The sequence below is a fragment of the Balearica regulorum genome, chromosome 16, assembly GCF_011004875.1.
Source record: "Balearica regulorum gibbericeps isolate bBalReg1 chromosome 16, bBalReg1.pri, whole genome shotgun sequence".
NCBI lineage: Eukaryota > Metazoa > Chordata > Aves > Gruiformes > Gruidae > Balearica > Balearica regulorum.
The window spans coordinates 15,154,914-15,175,096 of record NC_046199.1 but is presented as its reverse complement, the minus strand read 5'-3'; the positions used below and the strand labels follow the sequence as shown (position 1 = coordinate 15,175,096).

General features: G+C 44.6%; 1 protein-coding gene across 5 annotated transcripts in view; it reads left to right on the top strand.

Annotated features, from left to right (window-relative positions):
* DOK5 (docking protein 5) overlaps window positions 1–19,689 on the top strand; it is a 45,051-nt gene extending 25,362 nt beyond the window's left edge. For 2 of the 5 annotated variants that reach the window (XM_075768498.1, XM_075768493.1), the window contains exons 3-9: window positions 6,550–6,664; window positions 6,744–6,884; window positions 7,644–7,833; window positions 9,185–9,320; window positions 15,818–15,880; window positions 16,092–16,212; window positions 19,025–19,689. In XM_075768498.1, the coding sequence (XP_075624613.1) occupies window positions 6,586–6,664; window positions 6,744–6,884; window positions 7,644–7,833; window positions 9,185–9,320; window positions 15,818–15,880; window positions 16,092–16,212; window positions 19,025–19,092 (798 nt within the window). In that variant the 5' untranslated portion in view covers window positions 6,550–6,585 and the 3' untranslated portion in view covers window positions 19,093–19,689. The remainder of the gene's footprint in view (window positions 1–6,549; window positions 6,665–6,743; window positions 6,885–7,643; window positions 7,834–9,184; window positions 9,321–15,817; window positions 15,881–16,091; window positions 16,213–19,024) is intronic. The other 3 variants (XM_075768494.1, XM_075768495.1, XM_075768497.1) reach the window with 3 other exon arrangements.
* Window positions 19,690–20,183: the final 494 nt, after the last annotated feature.

The window sequence follows — 20,183 nt, the reverse complement described above, 5'->3', positions numbered from 1 at the left end:
GTCTTGCTAATGCAAAACTGTATCGGTAGCAAATTAAATGTTTAAAGTATGACCACTCTGCTAATAACTGGCTGTTAAACATTTATTTTAATGAATACTATCACTTACTATGAATGAAATGTCTAGTTTGAGGCTTTAAAAGACTTAAAGTAACTTGTCAGGACATTTTGGTATCTTCACTATAATGCCATACAGCGAGGCTCCCTGCGAGTCCGTGGGGCAGGTACGTGTCCGTCCTTGTGGAAGGACGTATCTTGTGAGTGGAGGAGCAGCCTCTGAGCGATGGCAGAAGCTGAACCTCTGCATCTGGTCCTTGGTCCTGGCTTTAATTTCTTTGAATAAGCCAGTGGTGGGGTACAGCGGGGTTCTGGCCAGCGTGCGTGATTCTGTGTGGGAGCAAGTGAAAACTAGCAGCTGATGATTTTTCCCACTGCAGAAAGGGGATATAGGCATGGCTGAGGATTTTATTCATATATATATATATAAAAAAAATACTGTTTAATAAGTATTTTAAAAATGATATCAAATTCTAGTATGTTATGTACACTTAGTAAGCTAGTTATGTACAGGCAAATCTTGTAAGGAGGACTGGGCTGGAATTGCAGCAGCAGCATTTTCCATTAGACATTCCCCTGGCAAGGCCTGGGAAGTGTTTGACCCGTACTCATCATAAGCGGAATTTTCAGGAAGCCAAGACAGAAGCATGAAGTCCTTAATTGAGATTAAAGCACAAGATACTTGAAAACCATTGAATGTGGCAGTTGCGTAGGCAATAAATGTACTCTCTTGTGTTGTGCTCTGAAAGGCGACCCGTATTTGAGAGTGATGTACTAATTTGAACAATAGTTTCAATGCTAAAGACCGTTTTTAGTAAACTGTGTGTTTGGCGTGTTTTTGAAAGGAATGGGAGAGATGGAGGAATTTTTGCCTGGGTGTATCTGTCAGGGTGAAGCTCTGTCTGCTGGTGCTGTCGGCTGGGAAATGAGTGAATAATCCCCGTTCCTGGTTCAGAACTCCCTTACCACGCAGCTCAGCAAGTGCTTTAGTTTTTACTCTAATGAAAGGTATTTCAGTGTTACAGATTGTCCTCTTAACATAGAGGAGGCTTGAAAGTAAAGGGGAGGGGAGAAGTATGCAAAGGGAGGTCTTTAACCCCTACCAAAATATCATTCTTCTTGTGATTTCTCTGTTAATACTGTCTTAGGTCTGATATTTGTGGTTTACCCACCTTTTTAGAATTAAGTTTATAAATGTACATTATTTGTTAATCTCAGACAAGTAATACATAATGAACTAAACTAACCATGAAAACACTTGTTTTGCAAGAGCCTGGCAGGAGGAGAGTTATTTTAAAAATGAAAAAAAAAAAAACAAACCAAACCCCAACAAACCAGAAAAAAGAAAAAAGAAAACGTCAGCCTCAAATATTTGCAGGTGTTTGGTGCCGGCTCCTGACTCCTCTCCAAACGCGTGGTAGAGGGGCTGTTAGCAGCCTGCCACTTCTTCGGCGTGAATTCGGTGCGTATGTGCCAGACAATTTGAACCATCTGTTGCGCAAGGGTGAGCGACGGGAAGGCTCTTGAGGCGCCTGGGATGACGGTGGCATTCTGAGGCACCTTGCTGGGTGGCGCAGCAGGTCAAATATCAAATGATCTTCAGCCAGCTTCGCCCTGAGGAGCGCAGGTGCGCTCCTGAGCCTTGGCAGCAGGAATAGCTTCTTGGCTAACGCTGGCTCTTGCCAGAAGGGGCTGTCACCGTGCCGGGGTACCTCCGGGCCTCTGGAAGGTGAAGGCAACTTCAGCAGTGCAGCCCCAGAAGGGAAGAGAGGGCAGCTGCTTACTGAGCGTATTGTTGCCAGACATAAAAATCAGATGCCGCAAGGTTGTGTCCAGGACGGAAGACATGCAGGAGCTGCAAGACTGAATTCAAGCGACTCTTCTGCATGCTACCACTTGTGCCACGGACTTCAGCAAGAGTCCCAGAGTGCCAGATTTTGTCCATCTGTTGTCCGCCCTGTGTCTGCTAGGTCTGGTACTGAAGAAGAGTGAAATCAGCTGGGAGGAGACTAGAGTGTGTGCATGTTGCTGTAGGCATCGGGACCGGGGTCAGGTCAGAACCGGGGGCTACCTGTCCGTCACCCTTCGAGGGGAGATGCTTTGGTGTCAGCTGGTGCAGCTCAACAGAAGCAAATGCCGTCAGGAAATCTTCAGGTGCACGTGAAGACGTTCAGGCAGTGCTCTGTGAAATGCCATTATACAGCAGCTCTCAAGCAGTCGGTGCAGCACAAAATAACCCAGGAGCTGCCAAATATTGTAGCTAGCATTTCTCCAACTGTAAATACTCCTTTTTCCCCCAGTTCAGAGCTAAAACGTGAGTTACAAAGGATGTGATGATCAGTGAAATTAATAACACAATACTATTGATTTCAGTACTTCTTCAAGACATCACCCAAGGGGTGAAACCGCCTGCTACTTTATTTGACGGGGCTGCGAGCCGGGGCTCTTGGGGTGTGTTTTTGGGACGTGGCCGCTGTGCTTTGCAGCGCAGGCAGTGGGCATTCGCACGGGGACAGGGTGATTCCTGGAAACACCTGACTTACTGCACACCGCTGCGGTGTGCGGACTCACACCCGGTCCCTGTCCTGTCCCTCCTCCCTTCTCCCAGCATACAGCACTCGGAGGTGGGGCCAAAGTGATGAGGAAGGGGCTTAGGATAGAGCTTTATAAACATATGAAAGAAAATAATCCCCGTACGTTGTTCATGTTCACCCCGTCTCTGTACCCCTTTTTCCTTCCTCCCTTCCCTGTATGCCCCCGCTGCAGACCCAGGGAAAAGCCCATCAGTCTGAGTTGCCCTTGCACTAACACCCAGGTGAATGGCACACTCGTGTGCTCTCCATCTTCATCCTCTGCTCTTATGTTGGCTTAGGGAGAGTTTTTGCTTAGAGATGAATTAGCTGCTGGTTGATACCCTGGAAAAGCAAAATAGACCACTGTGAATACCGCGAAGGCAACAGATAAAGAGATAAATAATGTCGTAGATAATCTGTGTTATCTTCTTCGTAACACAGTATGCTTAGGAGGAGTACGGTAATAAAAAGCAAATGTAGGAGAAGGCATATTCAAATGAAAACAAATTTTTCTGTTCAGAAGGATGAACTTTGGGATTTCAAGCATGAGCTGTTTCTTGTAAAATCTCTGTTGGAATATATTACTCTGCATTTGAGATTACAAAGTACTTTACTGCAGTAACTAACAGGCTTTTGAGAGGAATTTATGATAAGAAGGAAAAAATTATTGCTATTGTCAGCTCCAAAACTATGGTGCCATTATATTCACGCTTTTTTCTTATTTGGTTTATTTCTAAAGGAGAATGCAGGAGTGGTGAGTTATGCTGACATGAGGTCAAGTCTCCCAGCCACCATACTTCTGGACACCCTGAGTTTTGCACGACTCAGGTGTCTGTAGAATAAAGTGGCTGTCCTCACTCGTGGGGAGGAGAAGTCAGATTGTCGTGCTGGGCCATAGGATGGAGTTTCACTTTTGGTGAAACTTTTCTTGACTGTGAGGCCTGAAGAAAGAAAATTCTTGGTTGCAAGACATGGCTGTGGCTTCTGTCCTGTTCTGCGTGCTGGGTAGATCTTCTTGGGATGACCAGCTGCTTCTGATGGGAAGACCTAGACTAGAGGGAGACCTCAGGTATCTGAGATACGGGCAGGAGCAAATCTCAGTCCCCGAAGCTGGGTTCAGAGGTGATGCGGTCCTAGAGCTGCAATGTGGATCTGATGCACAAGCAACAGCGTGCCAGGCTGGTGGGTAGGGGTGAGCTGGAAATTGGAGTGCAGAGACTGGAAAGTATGGGATGTCCCTAGTAGTACAGAAACGAGAGGAAACGGGTGATGGATACTCTGTGCCAGGGATGCAGAGACTGCAGGAGCTCATGTAGAGATTGGGCAGCACTTGCAGCTTGCAGCCCTAGTGAGAATAAAACATGACAGCCTGGGGGGTAAAGTGTGGTCTTAGGGGTGCTGGGGGTGGTGAAGGTAAGATGTACAAGGTTGGAGTCGTAGTAAAGGAAACAGTGAGCAGAAATGCCTCTCCTTTAGTGTGGGCAGACAAAGAGAACGTTTTCACCTTGTCCTTCTCGCGTTCCCAGCAGTGGTATGAACATCTGCTCCCATCTGGCCCGGAGGTGCATCACTCAGTCTGAACACAGGGTCATTAGTGATACTGTTTGGGTCGGTTGGTTTTTTCTTGCCCGGCCCCGTGCAGCAGCTAGCAGCCTCCCGCGTGGTCCAGTGTCCTTTGCCTCCCTCGCTGGGACGTAGGGGGACGCGGGGTGTCTGCCTGCGCGGGGCTGGGGCAGCACGCGCTGCCCATCAGCAGGGGCTGGCGGGGGGGCATGGGCAGCAGCTGACCCCTCCTGGCTGCTGAAAGTGCGTTTGGCTCCTGAGCCAGCACGGAGAGGCAGTTTGCTATTCCCCGACTAGTATAAACCTTTCGTGATCTCCCTGAACCCTGTCACAGCGTCCTCGGGATTCATCGTGCTGGAGACAATTACTGGGATATCCAGCAGCAGGAGTGTGACGTGCCTGATTTTAAGAAATGAGCTTTCCATTAGGACAAATCCTAGATAGCTAACTGATTCATTACCAAAACGGATGGCTACGTTCTGCTTCTGCTAACTTTTGTACTCGTAGGTACAAAACTTCATTAGCACGTTCGCTTGCAGAAAATGTAAATGTGCTCAGTATAGATGTCGAGGTAGGTGCTGTCCTGAATGAGAAAGTCTGGCTCTTTTTTTCCCTCTTGCATTTGAAGCCTTTCTTGGCATATGAGAAAAATGTATGAGAGTTGAACTTGGCAGCTGGCAATTTGTGCTTGACCTGTCATGTGCTGAGCAGGATGGGAATGGGTTGTGACAGATTTGTCATATTTAACAATGAGTTTGTTGGTGTCTAGTTAGCACTGGGGGATGTGCTGCCATCACCGGATTTCCTGGAAGAGTCAAATACGCTCATGCAAAATTAAGCACAATTAGGAAGTCTGAGTTTTGACACTTCTCAAAATCTTGAACCTGGAGGCTAGAAAAACCTGAGTTCTAAATTTGGCAGCTGTGCGGAAGGTTTGGCGCGTGCTCCCCATGGGCTGTTCCTTCCTTTATTTCCTTCTGCTACTGCCCGTAGAGTGCGTTGCTGGACATTGGATCTATTGTTTACTCTTATTTTGGGGAGACGTTGCCCACCAAGTGCTCTTTGTTCCTTCCCTTCACGGTAAGATTACCTTTTCAGAGGTCTTGCCTGAAGATGTGACTTTGGCTGTGGGTTGTCCCTTGCCGGAAGGGAATGGGCACTAATGTGACTCCAGGGAAAAAGCGACGCAGGACGAGGGGCCGGAGAGACGCGGTGGGCGTGCTGGTGAACCCAGGACGCTCTAGCAGAGCGGTTTCTGCAACGCTGATAACTCTTCATACTTCCTGGGTCTTATCTACAAGGCAATTGCTGCGTTTCTTTGTTTAGAGTTGACACAGTTTGTAGAGAGACGATTCCACAGAACTAACGAGACCGACGTAGTGAAGTTGTTAGGTGGTACAGCTTTGGGAACACTTTAAATTCCCCCTCTTTCTCGCTCGCTTCAACTCCTACCATGTAAAAGAACCAGTGAAATGTTTTCTGATAATGAATATTTAAAGATAACGTCCCGATTCTCTGTCTGGGTGTTAACCTCTGTATTAAAAGGAATTTAAATAATGAAGAATTCCTCCGCAGTCAAATACAGCAGTGTTTCTTACGGTTGTGAGGGTGAAAAGTGGATGTTAGAAATATAAAGCAGCTGTAGTATGTATTTCCTAGAGCTGTATACAAGGTAACAGATACATGTTTATTTTTCTGGCGTGAAAGCTACTTTTCCAATCAGTGTTTGGCAACCAAGCAACGGAAATCTGTGTTTACAAGTCTGTGAATCTTTAAAGCTAAAAAGCTTTCTAATAACTAGAACTGTGATTTTTTTTTTTTTTTTTTAAGTGGACCATTCTAACAAATCCTCAACTTGCCATCAAAAAATTAATTAGAGAGCAGCTTTTCACCGTTCTTACAGTTTTGTCCTCCATGATGAAAGCTGTACTGGTTCTGGACTTGCCCCTCCAAATGGGTGAATCCTTTAGATTTTGACCTCTCTCTGCTTCTGCTACGTCAGGTTGGTCTTTCCCATCTCCTTCACGTAATTATTTCTCAAACCGGAGTGAGCTTTGATTCTACCTGCCCCTTGGCTAAAATGGTGTTGCAGATGGTGTTGCACTGAAGTTCGTGTGCAGGCAAGACAGAACCGGAGGACGCGACTGCTTCATCATCCGGGGCCTTCAAGTTGGTTATCTAAGGTGAATCGTGTCAAGGCTGCGTTTCTTTAAGAGCAATCAGAGGCATGTTCACGCTCTCTCTCCTTTCCTCTGTCCTTTGCAACCTGATACAATTCTTTTCTCTCCTTCTCCAGTCAATAATGGATATATATCTTTTCAAGTTCCTAATTAAAACTCCAAATTGTGCTTTTTCAGGTCACAGAACTCAATAATGTGAAGAATATATTGCGAATGCCAAAAAGCACAAAGAAGCATGCTGTTGGGATTTATTTTAATGATGACACATCAAAAACCTTTGCTTGTGAGTCAGGTGGGTAAAATGGAAACGCACGTTGAAAAACATAAGAGCATTCAGTGTGAAATTATAAACGTATTATACCTACACACAGATTTTCTGGGCATTTATACAGAACTTGAGGCAGATGAGTGGTGCAAGGTGCTGCAGATGGAGTGTCTCGGAACACGAATTAATGACATTAGCCTTGGAGAGCCTGACTTGCTGGCATCTGGAGTAGAGAGGGAGCAGAGTGGTAGGTACATAAATGTTGACCTTTAAAATCCTTAACTGTATTATTTTAAAGTCTTTTGGATTGTGCATAGGAATACCAGAAATAAATTGGAGCAAAATTGTTTTTCCAAGTTCTCCTTCCTGTTTTGTGGGGGTTGTTTTTGTTTGCTTGGGGTTTTTTTTGGCTTTTGTTTTTTTTTTTTAATTGATACCAGAGATAATAAGTAAGATAATCAGAATTATTTTGGAATAGCACTTTTCTTTCTCAGACAAGTTAGTTGCTCTTGGAGATGGGGGACTATCTTTTGTTGTGTGTTTTCTTGTATGATGTCTGTACAACAGTTTCCGTCTGTGACCCAGGCTCTTTGGCAGCATTGTAAAGCAAATAATAAATAATAGTAATTGCATGCAAAATCTGAGCCCGTGGCTACTTCACTTTCCTATGCAAATTAACTAATTACATGGATAAATGTAATTGCAATGTATTTATTCATGCACACAATTTTATTAATTGTTTGCAAATATCAGGATTATGATGGTGCAGTTCTCTTCAGGGTCTGAATGCACGCACAGATATTTTGTGCCCTTTGAGTGCAGCATTCTGACTGCCCCAAACACGGAGTTTGTCGAGTTACTGGAAGGAATTGAGTCTTTGTTTTTGAATTAATTGTTCTAAGTGGAAATAAGATCTTGTATTAGAGATGGAAAATAGGAAATTCCTTTAATGACTTGCACATTTAATGGGCAGGGATTTTAGACTAACCTTTTGTTTTTCTCCCAGAGAGATTCAATGTGTATTTGATGCCATCCCCTAATTTAGATGTGCATGGGGAATGTACCTTGCAGATAACATTTGAGAATATCTGTCTTTGGGACATCCAGAATCCCAGAGTAAAACTCATCTCTTGGCCATTAAGTGCCCTCCGACGCTACGGGCGGGACCCATCTTGGTTCACGTTTGAAGCAGGGAGGTAGGTGTGTGTTCGCTGTATTGCCTTGCTTTCCTGGGTGGTGCTCTGGACCACTTCCGAAGGTTGCTGAAGGACATGAGAGCTTATATTCAGACAGAGGCTAGTCTGTACCCTCTGGGAAAAAAAAAAAAAAAAAAAATTGAAACAAATAAAAACCCTAATAAACCCCCCTCTTAATCCCAGGTTGTATCTCGAATGGAAGCAGTTGCCAAATTAAAGTGCCTGAGGACAAGGGTGGCGGAGCTGAGGCATGCCAGGGGACTGCAGGGTGGAGGCTGACAGCATTCCATATCGCTGCGTAGGGTTGTTCTTAAATAACGCTCTATATGAGCCAGAGAATTGGATGGACAGATCCGGGAAGAAGGGGTGAACATAATTCCAGAATTTGTACAGTGTGTACTTTGGGCACAAGTTACGGGTTCTGTACTAGTAGAGGCGGAGATGGAACTGAGAGCAGTGAGTGCCAAGGCATTGCCCAAAAGCAAACTAAAGTAGTGGAGAAGGAGCTTCTGTTTTCCATCGATTACATTCCTGTTTTCCTTCTGTTTGACAAATGGATTTGTAAGAAAGTTGGATACAATTCCTTGGTTTAGAGATGTTGTCTATATTGCTTCCTGCAGCTCAGTCTTAATGAGCTGAACTGTGTGTGGCTGAAGTTGGAGCACTTGTTTACTGACCTAAACTATCCAATCCTTTCTAAGGGGTATGGATGCATTATTTTAGATAAACACATTAAAGAATTACAATAGTAAAAGAGAAACAGGTCATACAATTAACTTATCTGGGAAGGGAACAGGCATTTAAATGTTCATCATCCATATTACTGCAGAGTTTAGTCCTCTGTGGGGGGGAGCATACATTTTTTATTTATGGTCATGCATTAGCCATGATAAGACAACGCAGTTGGGATGCTGAGGATACATATTTATGGTTTCAAGTGGAAGATAAAACTCTGCAAAACTCATTACAGACAGTGCTAAAAGTCTGAAAAGGAAAGACAAATTAATCCTGCCTGGCACAGATTCTAGATAGGGTCTAAATATTAAAAATCTGAGTATTGAGCATGAACTCTCTAGAGCTTAAGCACTTACGATAGATCAGTGGTACTTAGCTGAGTCCCTGTTTGGTGACAGCTATACAAATACGGACTAAACCAGTGAGACTGGACCAGGGCTGGTAAGACCCACACGTGAAGACTTTTAGATAACTTTGTTCCGTATTTCAACGACCTTTGTTTTCTTACTGCTTGTGCAATAGCGCTTCCAGAGCAGCATGGTAAAATTTTGCTTGTTCATGGTGATCTGTAAACTTAAATCTCACCCTTGGATCCCATCTGCTCTTGCTTTGGCAGGATGTGTGACACAGGAGAAGGACTATTCATCTTTCAGACCAGAGATGGGGAAGCAATCTATCAGAAGGTTCACTCGGCTGCTTTGGCCATAGCAGAACAACACGAGCGCTTGTTGCAGAGTGTGAAAAATTCAATGGTACGGCTGTTCGTTATGCTTGTTATTTCACACTGGGTACCAGTGAACAGTATGTTTCTTCAATGGGATTTTCAGTTTTGATTCACAGATAGTAAACAATCTTACTACTGCTCTTATTAGATTCTGCTTAATTTTAATATTTAGGGCAGTATATATAACTGGGGTTCCTTTATCAAATCAAAACAATAGGGATACTTATAATCCTTGATTTTTGTGTTTGCAAAGCTATCAATAAGTGTGAATTAATACAGAGATGATAAGCTCCTGTCAGCGTACATTCTCATGAGGTTCCTTTGATTAATCAGCATCATAAGGTCGTTTGGAAGCATTTCTCATCAATCTATTTGCAAAATGTTGCGGCTCATGCTCGGTTTTCCATTTGCTAATTGATGTCTGCACTCTGAGGATGATTTAGAAAGAGTCGTATGGTTCAGATTAAACTATGGGGGAGGATTAGATGTTTGTCTGATCTCTCGATGGATGTCTGTTTTCCACAAGTGCTTTTTGTGTCTAAAACTTGTTTTATGACACACATGACTGGTAGGAAATGGAGGAGTGTGAGATGTAAAACTAGCATACAGATTGAGAACAGACAGGGTGACATCTCCAAAAGCATTATCTCTAAGGAAGGCAGTTTTATGTCGCTGCGCCTAATGTGTTTCAGGAACTTATTAACTTTATTTTTATTTTCTTTTTAATAAAACCTGTGGAGTGAAAAGGAATGTTCTGTTTATCCTATATCACAATTGGTTTCTACACCCCAAGACTCACAGTTTGACTTTGATAGCAAAATCAGTATCCTGAAGATAACAGGTTTTCTGGAATGCATCCCATGCCCAGTGTGGACAACTGTGGAAGAGCCTGGCTGTAAACAACATCTCTGTTCCAGGCAGTAGCAACGGGTTTATGCAATCTGCAATAAGACTTAAGCTTTTCTCTTACTGTAGACATAAGCACTGCTGTTACCCACATCCATGTCTAATTCTGTCAGTAATTCTACTAACATCTTGGTTTCAGGGATAAGTTGTAGTGATGAATTATCCCAGTACTAACTGGATGACCCAGCTGGGATGAAACAGAAAATGCCATTACTACTTGTGAAAACTTCAGAAAAGATGAGAGTGGATGTTGAGGGAATGGGGAAGGAACAAATTGTCTTAAGTACTTGTATTTCTTTCATTCTTCCACTTTCTTGGACTTGGGACAGAACAGAAGCCAAACGCATGACAGGGAAGTTATTTCTCGTAATAACAGTCCAATGAGGAGGAGCAAATGAGGTTGGGAGGGGCAATAGGAAACTCTTTGCAAGTGTCCCGACCGATCTTGTGGACCGGATAACTGATTGCTTCAGCCGAGGACGCAGGCAGATGGGTAATTCTGTTGTTTGAGGAGCAGGTGGGATAACCGAAATGGGAAAGGGAGGAAAACTTAAGTCTGTTTCTAGGTGATGTGGGTCATGCAATGTCTTTACTTTCGACAGGAAAGAGACTAGTTGGTGGTTTTTTTATATATATGTATCTATTTCATACTATATATAGTGTGATATACCAGTTTTCAGTTGATGCTGAAATGTGGTCACTTCTGCAAAGCCCGTGGGAGAGCGCTGTGTCTGTGAGGATGAGGTGCTAACTTGGAGCCTTTCTTGGACAGCCTCTGCCTGTGTCCATGTAGACCACGTGCTTCTCCCACCAATTCCAGGTTCACCAGGAAGAGCTTGACTTTTGCCTGCTTACTTTCAAAAACGTTAGAACTAGCAAGTGGACTCTGCAGCCAGCTGCACTGGTATTTTCCCCTTTCCCAGCAAAGTATCATCTAACGCAATCTTTGCTGGTTTTGACTTTTGTTTAAATCAAAAAATTTTATAGTTCTAGTTAGCAAAGGAAGTTTTTGTTGAAAAATATCCAAAATTATCTAAGTTGAGAGAGGTAGATGATACAAGTACTCAACAGTAACTAAATTAAGCAGATTAAAATTAACCTAGGCTAAATCAGCATAACTAGCTAACATTTGTAACCCACCAGGATTGGAAGCGATTGAGTAGCCGTTGAGAGCACAACTTCATTTTCAAAAAACAGAGAGAAGTTCAGTAACAATAGTGAATAGGCTTACAGGCAGTTTCATATTTGGTGGTTTTACATTTATGTAATAGCATCTTCAGTAGATGATGTCTGATGCTGTGCTGTAAAATTTCCGTCTTACAAGTGCCAATAGGCTCAACAGATGCGCAGTTGCTATAGATTTCAATAGAGAGCAGCTGCGCAACCTCTAAAAGCTTTTTCATGAATGCTGTGTCCAACCACAACCCCTAAATCTTATTTTATAGACCTTAGAGTGCTAAGTGGGGGATAAGAACATATTCCTGGAGAACAGAACGTCTTGTAATTTAGTAGGGGAATATAATTGTCTCAGACGAGTCCATATGCCCCTGAATACGAGTTTCCCAAGCCTGTCGTAGAAATGTTGTCTGGTTCCTAAATACTCAGTTAGACTTGGTGGCCTCTCTGGGGTTCAAGGATAGTGAGATTTAGAAGTTTAGGCAGAGGATCATTATATCAGTGTAGAATTCAGGTGGCTTATTTTGCTGATTACAAAATATTTGTAAAGTACATCTTTGTTCAGATTGATCGATTTCCCCAGTAGTTTCTTCTGCTTTTGAATGCTTCAACAAACAGTTCATTTTAGAAGCTTGCACTTCGTGCTCAGCTGTCTATATTGCTTCTATCTCCAAGAATTATTGACCCTGTGTGAATTTTTGTATTAGTGAAGCTTGAGCTATTACTTACAGAAAGGGTAAATAAAAGTAGAAAGTAGGAGATGCTGATGGTGAGAAATTAAGTCTGCACTGAATGCCATCTGTTTGCTCCTGACCATGGCTACGTCAGCGATGTGATTATCCATCAGGTGAAGATGGTATTAAGCTACCTGAGGGCTCTTGGAGCCCGTGCAGAAAAAAAACCCAACAAACCAACCAAAAAACCCCAAACAAAAAACAAAAAAAAGAGTCAAATGTCCCAAGCTGATAGAGTGAAATAAAGCTGCCAAGTACTGTTGAGAGTGTGGGCTATAATGTGTCTGTCACCTCCCCAGCAGTCGCTCTCTCTGTATTACAGTATGTTGGTTCAGTTCGTGACTAGAACTGGCTCTGGCTCTTGAAATGCATGTGGAAAATTGATGCGATGGTGGTTCCTCAGCTGGGAACCTCACCCTGACACTTTCTCTTAATGTGCTGTTGCTTTCTGGCGAGGTCTGAGCATATGCTGACCAGAGTCTGTGACACTTTCTCATGTGGGTTTCATTTATTTTCCTTTTCAGTGAATTCAAAGATCTCTGCCTTTTCTCTTGTGAAGGGAAGAAAGGGCTGGCGTTGCTCAGCGAGGCATGAAGCCATTTGGTCATTTGGTAACTCATCTCATCCAACTGTTTCTTTCCTTTCACTTTTGCATCGCCAGACAATGGAAAGAAAATATCTGTTCACGTTATAGTTCCATGAGTATTTGGTTGCCATGAAAACTGACGGGAGCAGTGCTGTGACTTGACTGCTGTCATTTATGCCTGCTCTCAGTTCAGGTTGCTTTAAGAAAAGACGTTATAACGTGACATCTCACTAGAGTGATAACAGTGAACTTCCCAATTTTGGCAGTTAAAGCTCAGTGCTTCACAGAAAGATATTATCAGCCACTTTACCGGCACCTTCCCTGGCTCTGACTCCCCTCCCAGCAACTCGAGTGTGCACTTTGCACTACAGCCATCTGATGTGGGAGTGCATCTCTCCAGGCTGGGGCCCGCTGTTATCTCTGGCCATTTCCACAGGGATTCATCATTTAGAGTGGAAATGGTGCTCGCCCACTTTTGAAATAAGAGAAGAATATCGAGTATTAGCGTAAGATGGGTAGTGTTCAAAATAGCAGCAATACGTAAGTTCTCTCCAATTTCTGAAGCTGGTTTTATTCGTTTACCATTCTGTAGTTTTGCTGTAATGAATTTAGCAAATGTTTCTTAAGCAATTATTGTTCTAATGGATTTTGGTTGCTTACATGAATTTGCTTCGCTGGGAAGAAAATTCCCTCAAAACCACAATATTCTCCAACTGGGGATCCCAAGATGAAGGTTTACTTCGTGCAAGTTGTTCTGCGAAATCCTTGAAAATGGCATTGTCCAGCCTGAGGAAACAACCACACCTAACAGATCTCAATCATCTTTTCTTTTCTTCCTTTCCTTTTGGAGCCACGTTGCTCGAAAGAATGTTGGTGTGCGTGTGGCTTTGGATGGGGTTTTTTGTTTGTTTTTGGTTTGGTTTGGTGTTGTGGGGTTTTTTTAGCAGACATTGATTTTACCTCCAGTGCAAGTTTTGCTGATTGTTAAAGTGGGACCCAAGAAAGAAAATACTTCATCTTTCCTCCCTGACCCCCCAAGACTTCTGGGAACCCCCCACACCGTGTGCTTGACCCAGAGCCGTGCTTTGCCCCAGTGAGGCGCTTTCGCGTGGCTCTCTACCTCTCCCAAGGTGCCAAGAGGCGGCACAGCGGCTCCCCGGCTGCTCTCGGCGCTGGGTGCTGGTGGCTGCGCGTGCTGCTGCTCCGTCCCCTTCCTCTGCCGATCCCTCGGAGCCGCTGGAGCCGCTGGCTTCGTGTCGTCCCTCACCACTTCTCGCATCTCTGCTGCTTCTTTGGTTTAAGCGTGACTTAACATAACTGGATCCCTGCCACGCGTGCAGGGAGCTGCGTTGGATCTGCTCTGGGGATCCTGATCTCCTGCCAGGTTTCGGCATTCTCCTTCTCCCTTGGGCAGAAGAGGGTGAGAGGCTGCGGATTAGGTGCCCTCCGGTTAACAAATTATTTGTTGGCTTAATGATATGTGGAGTCGCACGTCCCGCCCGGCGCTCTGCTCGGAGCTTTTGCTCATGCGTGTTCCAGCATATCAATTCCGATTGCTTTCGACCTGCGTACGGTGCCGGGTGCTTCTGCGGCATAGAGCCAGGTCGTTATCAAGTTATTCGTACTCTTTTGGTTGCCGCAGAGATACAGTAGGTTAATTGTGAGAATGAAATCAATCATCATTAAAGCTGCCTTTGCTTGCAGTCCGAGGCGTTTTGATGAAGTGTTGTATATTCAGGACATAACATACTAATTCTTATCTCCAGCTGTGGGTTTTTTATTTTTTCCCCTGCTGATCGAGTTCAGGAGGAACACCCCTTCTGGCCCTTTTCTGTGTCTTTCCCTAATCTTTCTCTAGTTGTGTCTCTTTTTTTCTCCCAAGATAGCCACTTGGTTTTTTTTGCAATCCTCCTAACAGCCCAACTGTTGCTCAAAGCGCCTTAGCTTGCTGCCCAACTCACCAATAAATGGACCCACCAAAAGAAGTACCTGCAGCTGGGAAATGCCATCCTCGCAGTGCTCTGCTGATTTTCATTCCCAGTAAAAGATCCGTCGTTGTTTGTTTCCATGGTGCTGAGATGTGTGTGGCGACACTGCCCAGGGTGTCGGGGCTTTAGTGAAGGAGCTGTAATAAATAGGCTGTACGATGTAGGTGGAACCTCGCGTGGTGCGGTGATTCACATCCAGCTGACGTGGAGGTGGGTGGTTTAAGAGCAGGAGTTGATCTGGGTTTGGTTTGGTTTTGTTTTACCTTCACATCACAGGCACAGCGTCCACTGTACAGAGAGGAGGTTGAAGGTAGATGCACCTCTAAATGCCTTGGAAATGGGTCTCTTCAGATACAGCTGGCCCTCACCTCTTTTCTGTGCGGGCTTTGCCTGTTTGGTTTTGCTCCAAAATATATTGATCTACCTGTAAAAGGTTCTTTCGCCTCAGATTTTGTGAAACTAAAATGTAAAACTTACTCTTTTATAAAAAGCTCTCTTTATAAATTAGAAACGTTAAAAGTGGTCTTGATATGTTTGAACTGACGTTTTCCTGAGCTTTGGGAGGAGAATTTTAGTTGTGCTGTGAAGCTTATGATAAAATCCAAATATTTTTATCAGCTTGCACATACATCTTATTGAATTAATGGAAATAAGTGCCTTAAAGTAGTCAGTTCTCATCTATGTTTGTGTTAAGCGTAGTATAAATAACAAGGAGCTGTGACTACGTAAGAAAATGTAGCTGAAGGTCCCATATGGAGGGAAAAGCGTGAGATGGGGCTTCCAGCAATGCACTGCAGCCCACGTGCTCTCCTCCCAGCATACCTGGACGTGCTGTTCATTCAGGGAATCTAGCTGAAGGGTGCAGTTATCTCCTGTTGAACTCCTGTGCCATCCAGCCGGCACGTTCCTCAGCTGTAGGAGAGGGGAGATGAATAGAAAATGCTTCAAAACTAACAACAACAACTTGTCCTCACCCACGTGAAACATCTCCAGTCAGGTTCTCGATGTGCTGAGGCTGTATTTAGCTTTGGGAAGTCTCTTGCTCAGCTGGGAAGACCCTCTGATGGCTTTGCTGCTGAAGGGGGAGAGTACCAGCACTCTCCTACCTCCCACTGACCCCCGGTTTCTGTTTCAGCTGCTTGAGCTACAACTCCCCTCAGGGGAAGCGGTGCTGGCCCAGGACCCGGGGAGCACCAAGGTGAGCTTTGGTGTGCAATGGCAGCGTGGCCTCCTAACCCGAGTGCTGTGTGCCCGTGGAGACTAACCCCAGAGTTAGTCCCTGCTGCTGGTGTCGAGTGGGCAGACGGAGGGAGGGAGAGGCTCTGCTGGCCATTTCTGTAGAAGTTCTTGCAGCCAGTGGTCGTGTCGTTCTCAGACTGTCTCCTTCACATCGGTTTACTGCTTTGCAGCTTCAGATGAAAATGAGCGAGCGAGCCGTGTCCCTCAGCACCATGGTGCCCTTGCCCCGCAGTGCCTACTGGCAGCACATCACGCGACAGCACAGCACTGGCCAGCTCTACGGTCTGCAAGGTAAGGGGCTGGGGTGGGAAGAGGCAGCGCACAAATCGGATCACGACACTGTTGAAGCATTTCAGTATCTGTCCATCTCACAAAGCTGATGGACTTTCCCCACTGCTGCCGGGTTGATGGGGAGAAGGGCATGTCCCACCTTAAGATGGAAAATTGGACAGAGGGGATGTCATCGGGAGGTGCCCTTCTTACTTCCCATTGGAGAGGGATCCTTCATTTGACAAATTTTCTGACCGTTTTTAGGTGAACAAGGAGAAATTACTGTTACAGGATGGCCAGTTATCAAGGTTGCCCAATCCATCCTGCTACCAAACTCTTTTAATGCATCTGATTTTTATAACCAGATGGCTCCCCTCTCCATTGGACACCTGCCCCATACTAAGAATGATGCTGTCTTCATTATTCATTTTGTGTACCTGCTAACGCTCCACCAAAACAATGGCATCCTCGAAAGCAGCTGAATTAGGGAAAGTAAAAGGAAATGGCCACAAGTAGCAGCTCTAGAAAACTGTTGCTTGAACAGCTGCAACGCTGCCACCGTGCACTGCAGCGAGGCCTGAAGACGGGCACATGTCTTCTCCAAATCCCCTCCTTGCTCTCAGCCCGAGGGCCAGCACGGCTCCGTCCGCTCTTGCTGCAAACCTCCCGAAGCTGCAGAGAGGGAGGAATCGCTCCGGGGAGGTCCCCGCACCCAGTTGTCCCTCCGTGGTCACCAAGGGACATCTAGTGGTTACTGCACGCAGGGATGGGGAGGTGGGCAGCTAACGGGGAGGTGAGCCGTCTCTGCCCCAGGATCGCAGACCGTGCTTCAAAACTGCACTGCAGTCTCCCGAGACAGGGAGAACTGCAGCACCTAACGTGCACCGACGTTGCTTTGTGCCGCTTTCCCCAGAGGCACCTCTGGAGCGGGAGCTGCAGGTGCTCAGTACCTCTGAGGAGCTGGTCTGAAGTCAACGTCTTTGAAGTCGTGTGTATTTTTAGAATTACAAACAAACCACAGCCCATTTGTATTTCAAAACACACTCTTCCACTCCAGGCTACGTGGGTTGGCTGAGTTAGCGTTTGTACAGAAGTTGGTGTTGATGAGTTGTGAAGTCAGGATCAGGGCGTTACTCGGAAAAGCCAGCAGAAAACAGACTAAACATGTATTAAATGGAAGGAGCCAATACCTGCCATAACTTTATTTTCACAACATATGGAATAAAGGCTAAGCTTCAGTAAACATTTGGATGATAAAGATGGACTGAAGCAGTTTCCTTCCCCATAGGGGCATTAGAAACTAAGCTCAGCTTGGCCATCAGGATGCGGGTTGTTCGCTGCCATCCCTGAAGGTCAGGGCTGGCGTGTGCCGCTCCAAGGGGCAGCCCTGCTCTTGGGGCTCATCCTGCTGCAAAACACCCCACAGGTAAACCTGCGTTCAGCTGAAAAGCTCAGGAGCTGGCAGGGCTTTCTGGTACTAACACGGAGATATCATTTACCAACATCAAGCATTCAGAAATCACTAGACAGATATTTTAAAACATCCTGATTTGGAAAACTTTTAGAGTCTCTCTTTTTTTGTTGTTTCTTTTTTCCTCCTTTCAGATACTAGGAGTTTCTCAAGGAATAATGAATGACAGATATTTATATTACCTTTTTTAATAAAGCGGGAGATTGTAGAAGTTTGCACCTTGAGAGCACAGCATAGCACAAGCTGTGATTAACAATTACCAGTGCTAGCAGCCCTGACATATATAGCCATATTCCATTCTGGTCCTCTGATTTTCAGTAAATCAGAAAATCTAGTATTTTCCCTTTTTCCTTTTTTCAACACTAGAGGGGGCAGGCAGCACATAAAAAGCCCCAGCTGCACCCGGCAAATGTTCCAGAGGAGGGCTGGATAATAAAAGCAGCACTTGCACGCCTGTTCAGATTTGTTCAATAAATTAGGGCATGGGAAGATGACCTGCTGGTGGCAGCCTGTGGCACACGAGAACAAGACTGCTTGCAGCACTCTGCCACCATCAGTGGATTGGACTTACTGCGCCTTACTATAGAGTGCTTTATTAAAACAATAATTCAGCATTGAGTTGACACAAGATAAATAGACTGTATGGGTACAAACCACTTGTTTTACATTTAGAAAAATAGCTGGCTTGTTAAACTGGGAAAAAAGGATTCTAGGAGATTGCTGTCATGAGAATGGGGAAAAAGTCTTTGTTAAATGAGCAGCCATGCAGCCAGCATTGTAATTAGGAAAGACAGTGAAGTCCTTGTCTCTTTCAGCAGTCAGGGCTACTACTTCAGTGGTACCCTGAGCACCTCTAATTAGATTAGGCTGCCAAAATCTTGAAATGCTTCAATTACTACTGGAAAAAGAAATATGAAAGAATTGTTATACTGAGTTGTAAATTCCATATGTATGAAGCGGCATTTCACAGACCTGAAACCTTGTTTGCAAAAACTTTCTTCCATCAAAGTTGGGATTTATGATTTCTGAATTGGCTCTTGTCCTCTTTTCTAATGTACAGGAAGGAACTGATGCAAATACTGTGAGCTAAAGTGCATCTTTCATTTAAAATGCAAAGTCAGAACTCGTTAAAAATTGATTTGTCTTTTACAACTTTCTGTTCTGAAGGAACTGGGAAAGAAAATCTGAGTGGAGGGGTTTCTGAGATGGAGCAGATTAAGCAGGGATAGGTTTAGTTAAAAGGCTGTAATGTGTAGTTCACATAGTCCTTTATAAAATGCTGAATAAGGTGCCTGTGTCTTACTGAGTGTTGTTCTGTGTTTTGGTTTTGTTTTTCTTTTTTTTGCACCTGCCTTGGTGAAGATGTTTCTAGCCCAGTGAAGCTTCATCGCACAGACACTTTTCCAACCTACAGGTCAGACCATCGATAAAGGACTGTACAGAACTTTAGAAACTCTTTGTCTTCTGACAAACTGCCCCAGTGGATGACAGTGATGATGATAAGCAAGGATGGAAACACACAAGAGTTCAGGTTGGATGAAAAATACTTGCAATACAAAGTTTTTTTTAAACTTTGCCAAAAATTAAAACTATTCTGTAGCTACTGGGGAGGGGGACAAAACCAACAAACCCTCCAGTGTTTTATATCTTACAGCTGGACAGAGAAGAAATCACTCCCTAAATATTTCCACATGTTTTTGTATGATAGGTATGTTGTAAATACATGAGACTTCCCTGCTGTAGTGCGGTTCCATTCTGTCTCTTACAGCTGTGTGTTCTCTGATGTCAGCTGTGTCGCCCTTGTTCGTTGTAGTGCTTATCTTTCGTTATTTACATTATTGTTCAGCCTATTCCTTGACCTTTGAAATGTGGCCAGTTTTAAGCAGCTATTGGATACAATTTTCCCTGTTTGAAGCCTGATGAAGACTCGATTGATTTCTTTTAAAAGCACCCTATCTTCTATTTCCTGTATTTATTTCCATCTCTGTAACTGTTTAAAATAAAAAAAAATTAAAAAAAAAAAAAAAGTCCCACTTACTTTGTGGTACCGTGCTTTTTGTTGTCACTGCCAGCATCATGAACAGCTGCTGCGGAGCCCCGGAGGGCACGGGGTGGGGGGCCGGTGCTTTGCTGTGGGTCCCCCCTCCACATCTAAACCACGCACCCTCTCGTCGGGTGCCCTGTGAACAGACTAGGAGATGCAGCAGGAACCCCACAGTGCCACAAACCATTTTGTGGCAGAGAGCAGATTTTTCTGTTTTGTGACAGCATCCATGTTACGCTTCCATAGATTGGCAGCAGCATCTTAACCGAACAGCAGACAGACTTCTCAAAAGTCGCGTGGCTGACTGCTGTGTGCTACGGCAAATGGTCAGAACTGCCTAGCAGCCGGAGGTGGAAAGCTGCGAGTACCCTGCGTGCTGTGAAGCACTGCGCCCGGCGAGGTGGGGTTAAATCATTTGTTAACAGGCTCTGAGTAAGATCACCGTGCCAGGTTACAAGCTGGACTGATTGTCTCTAA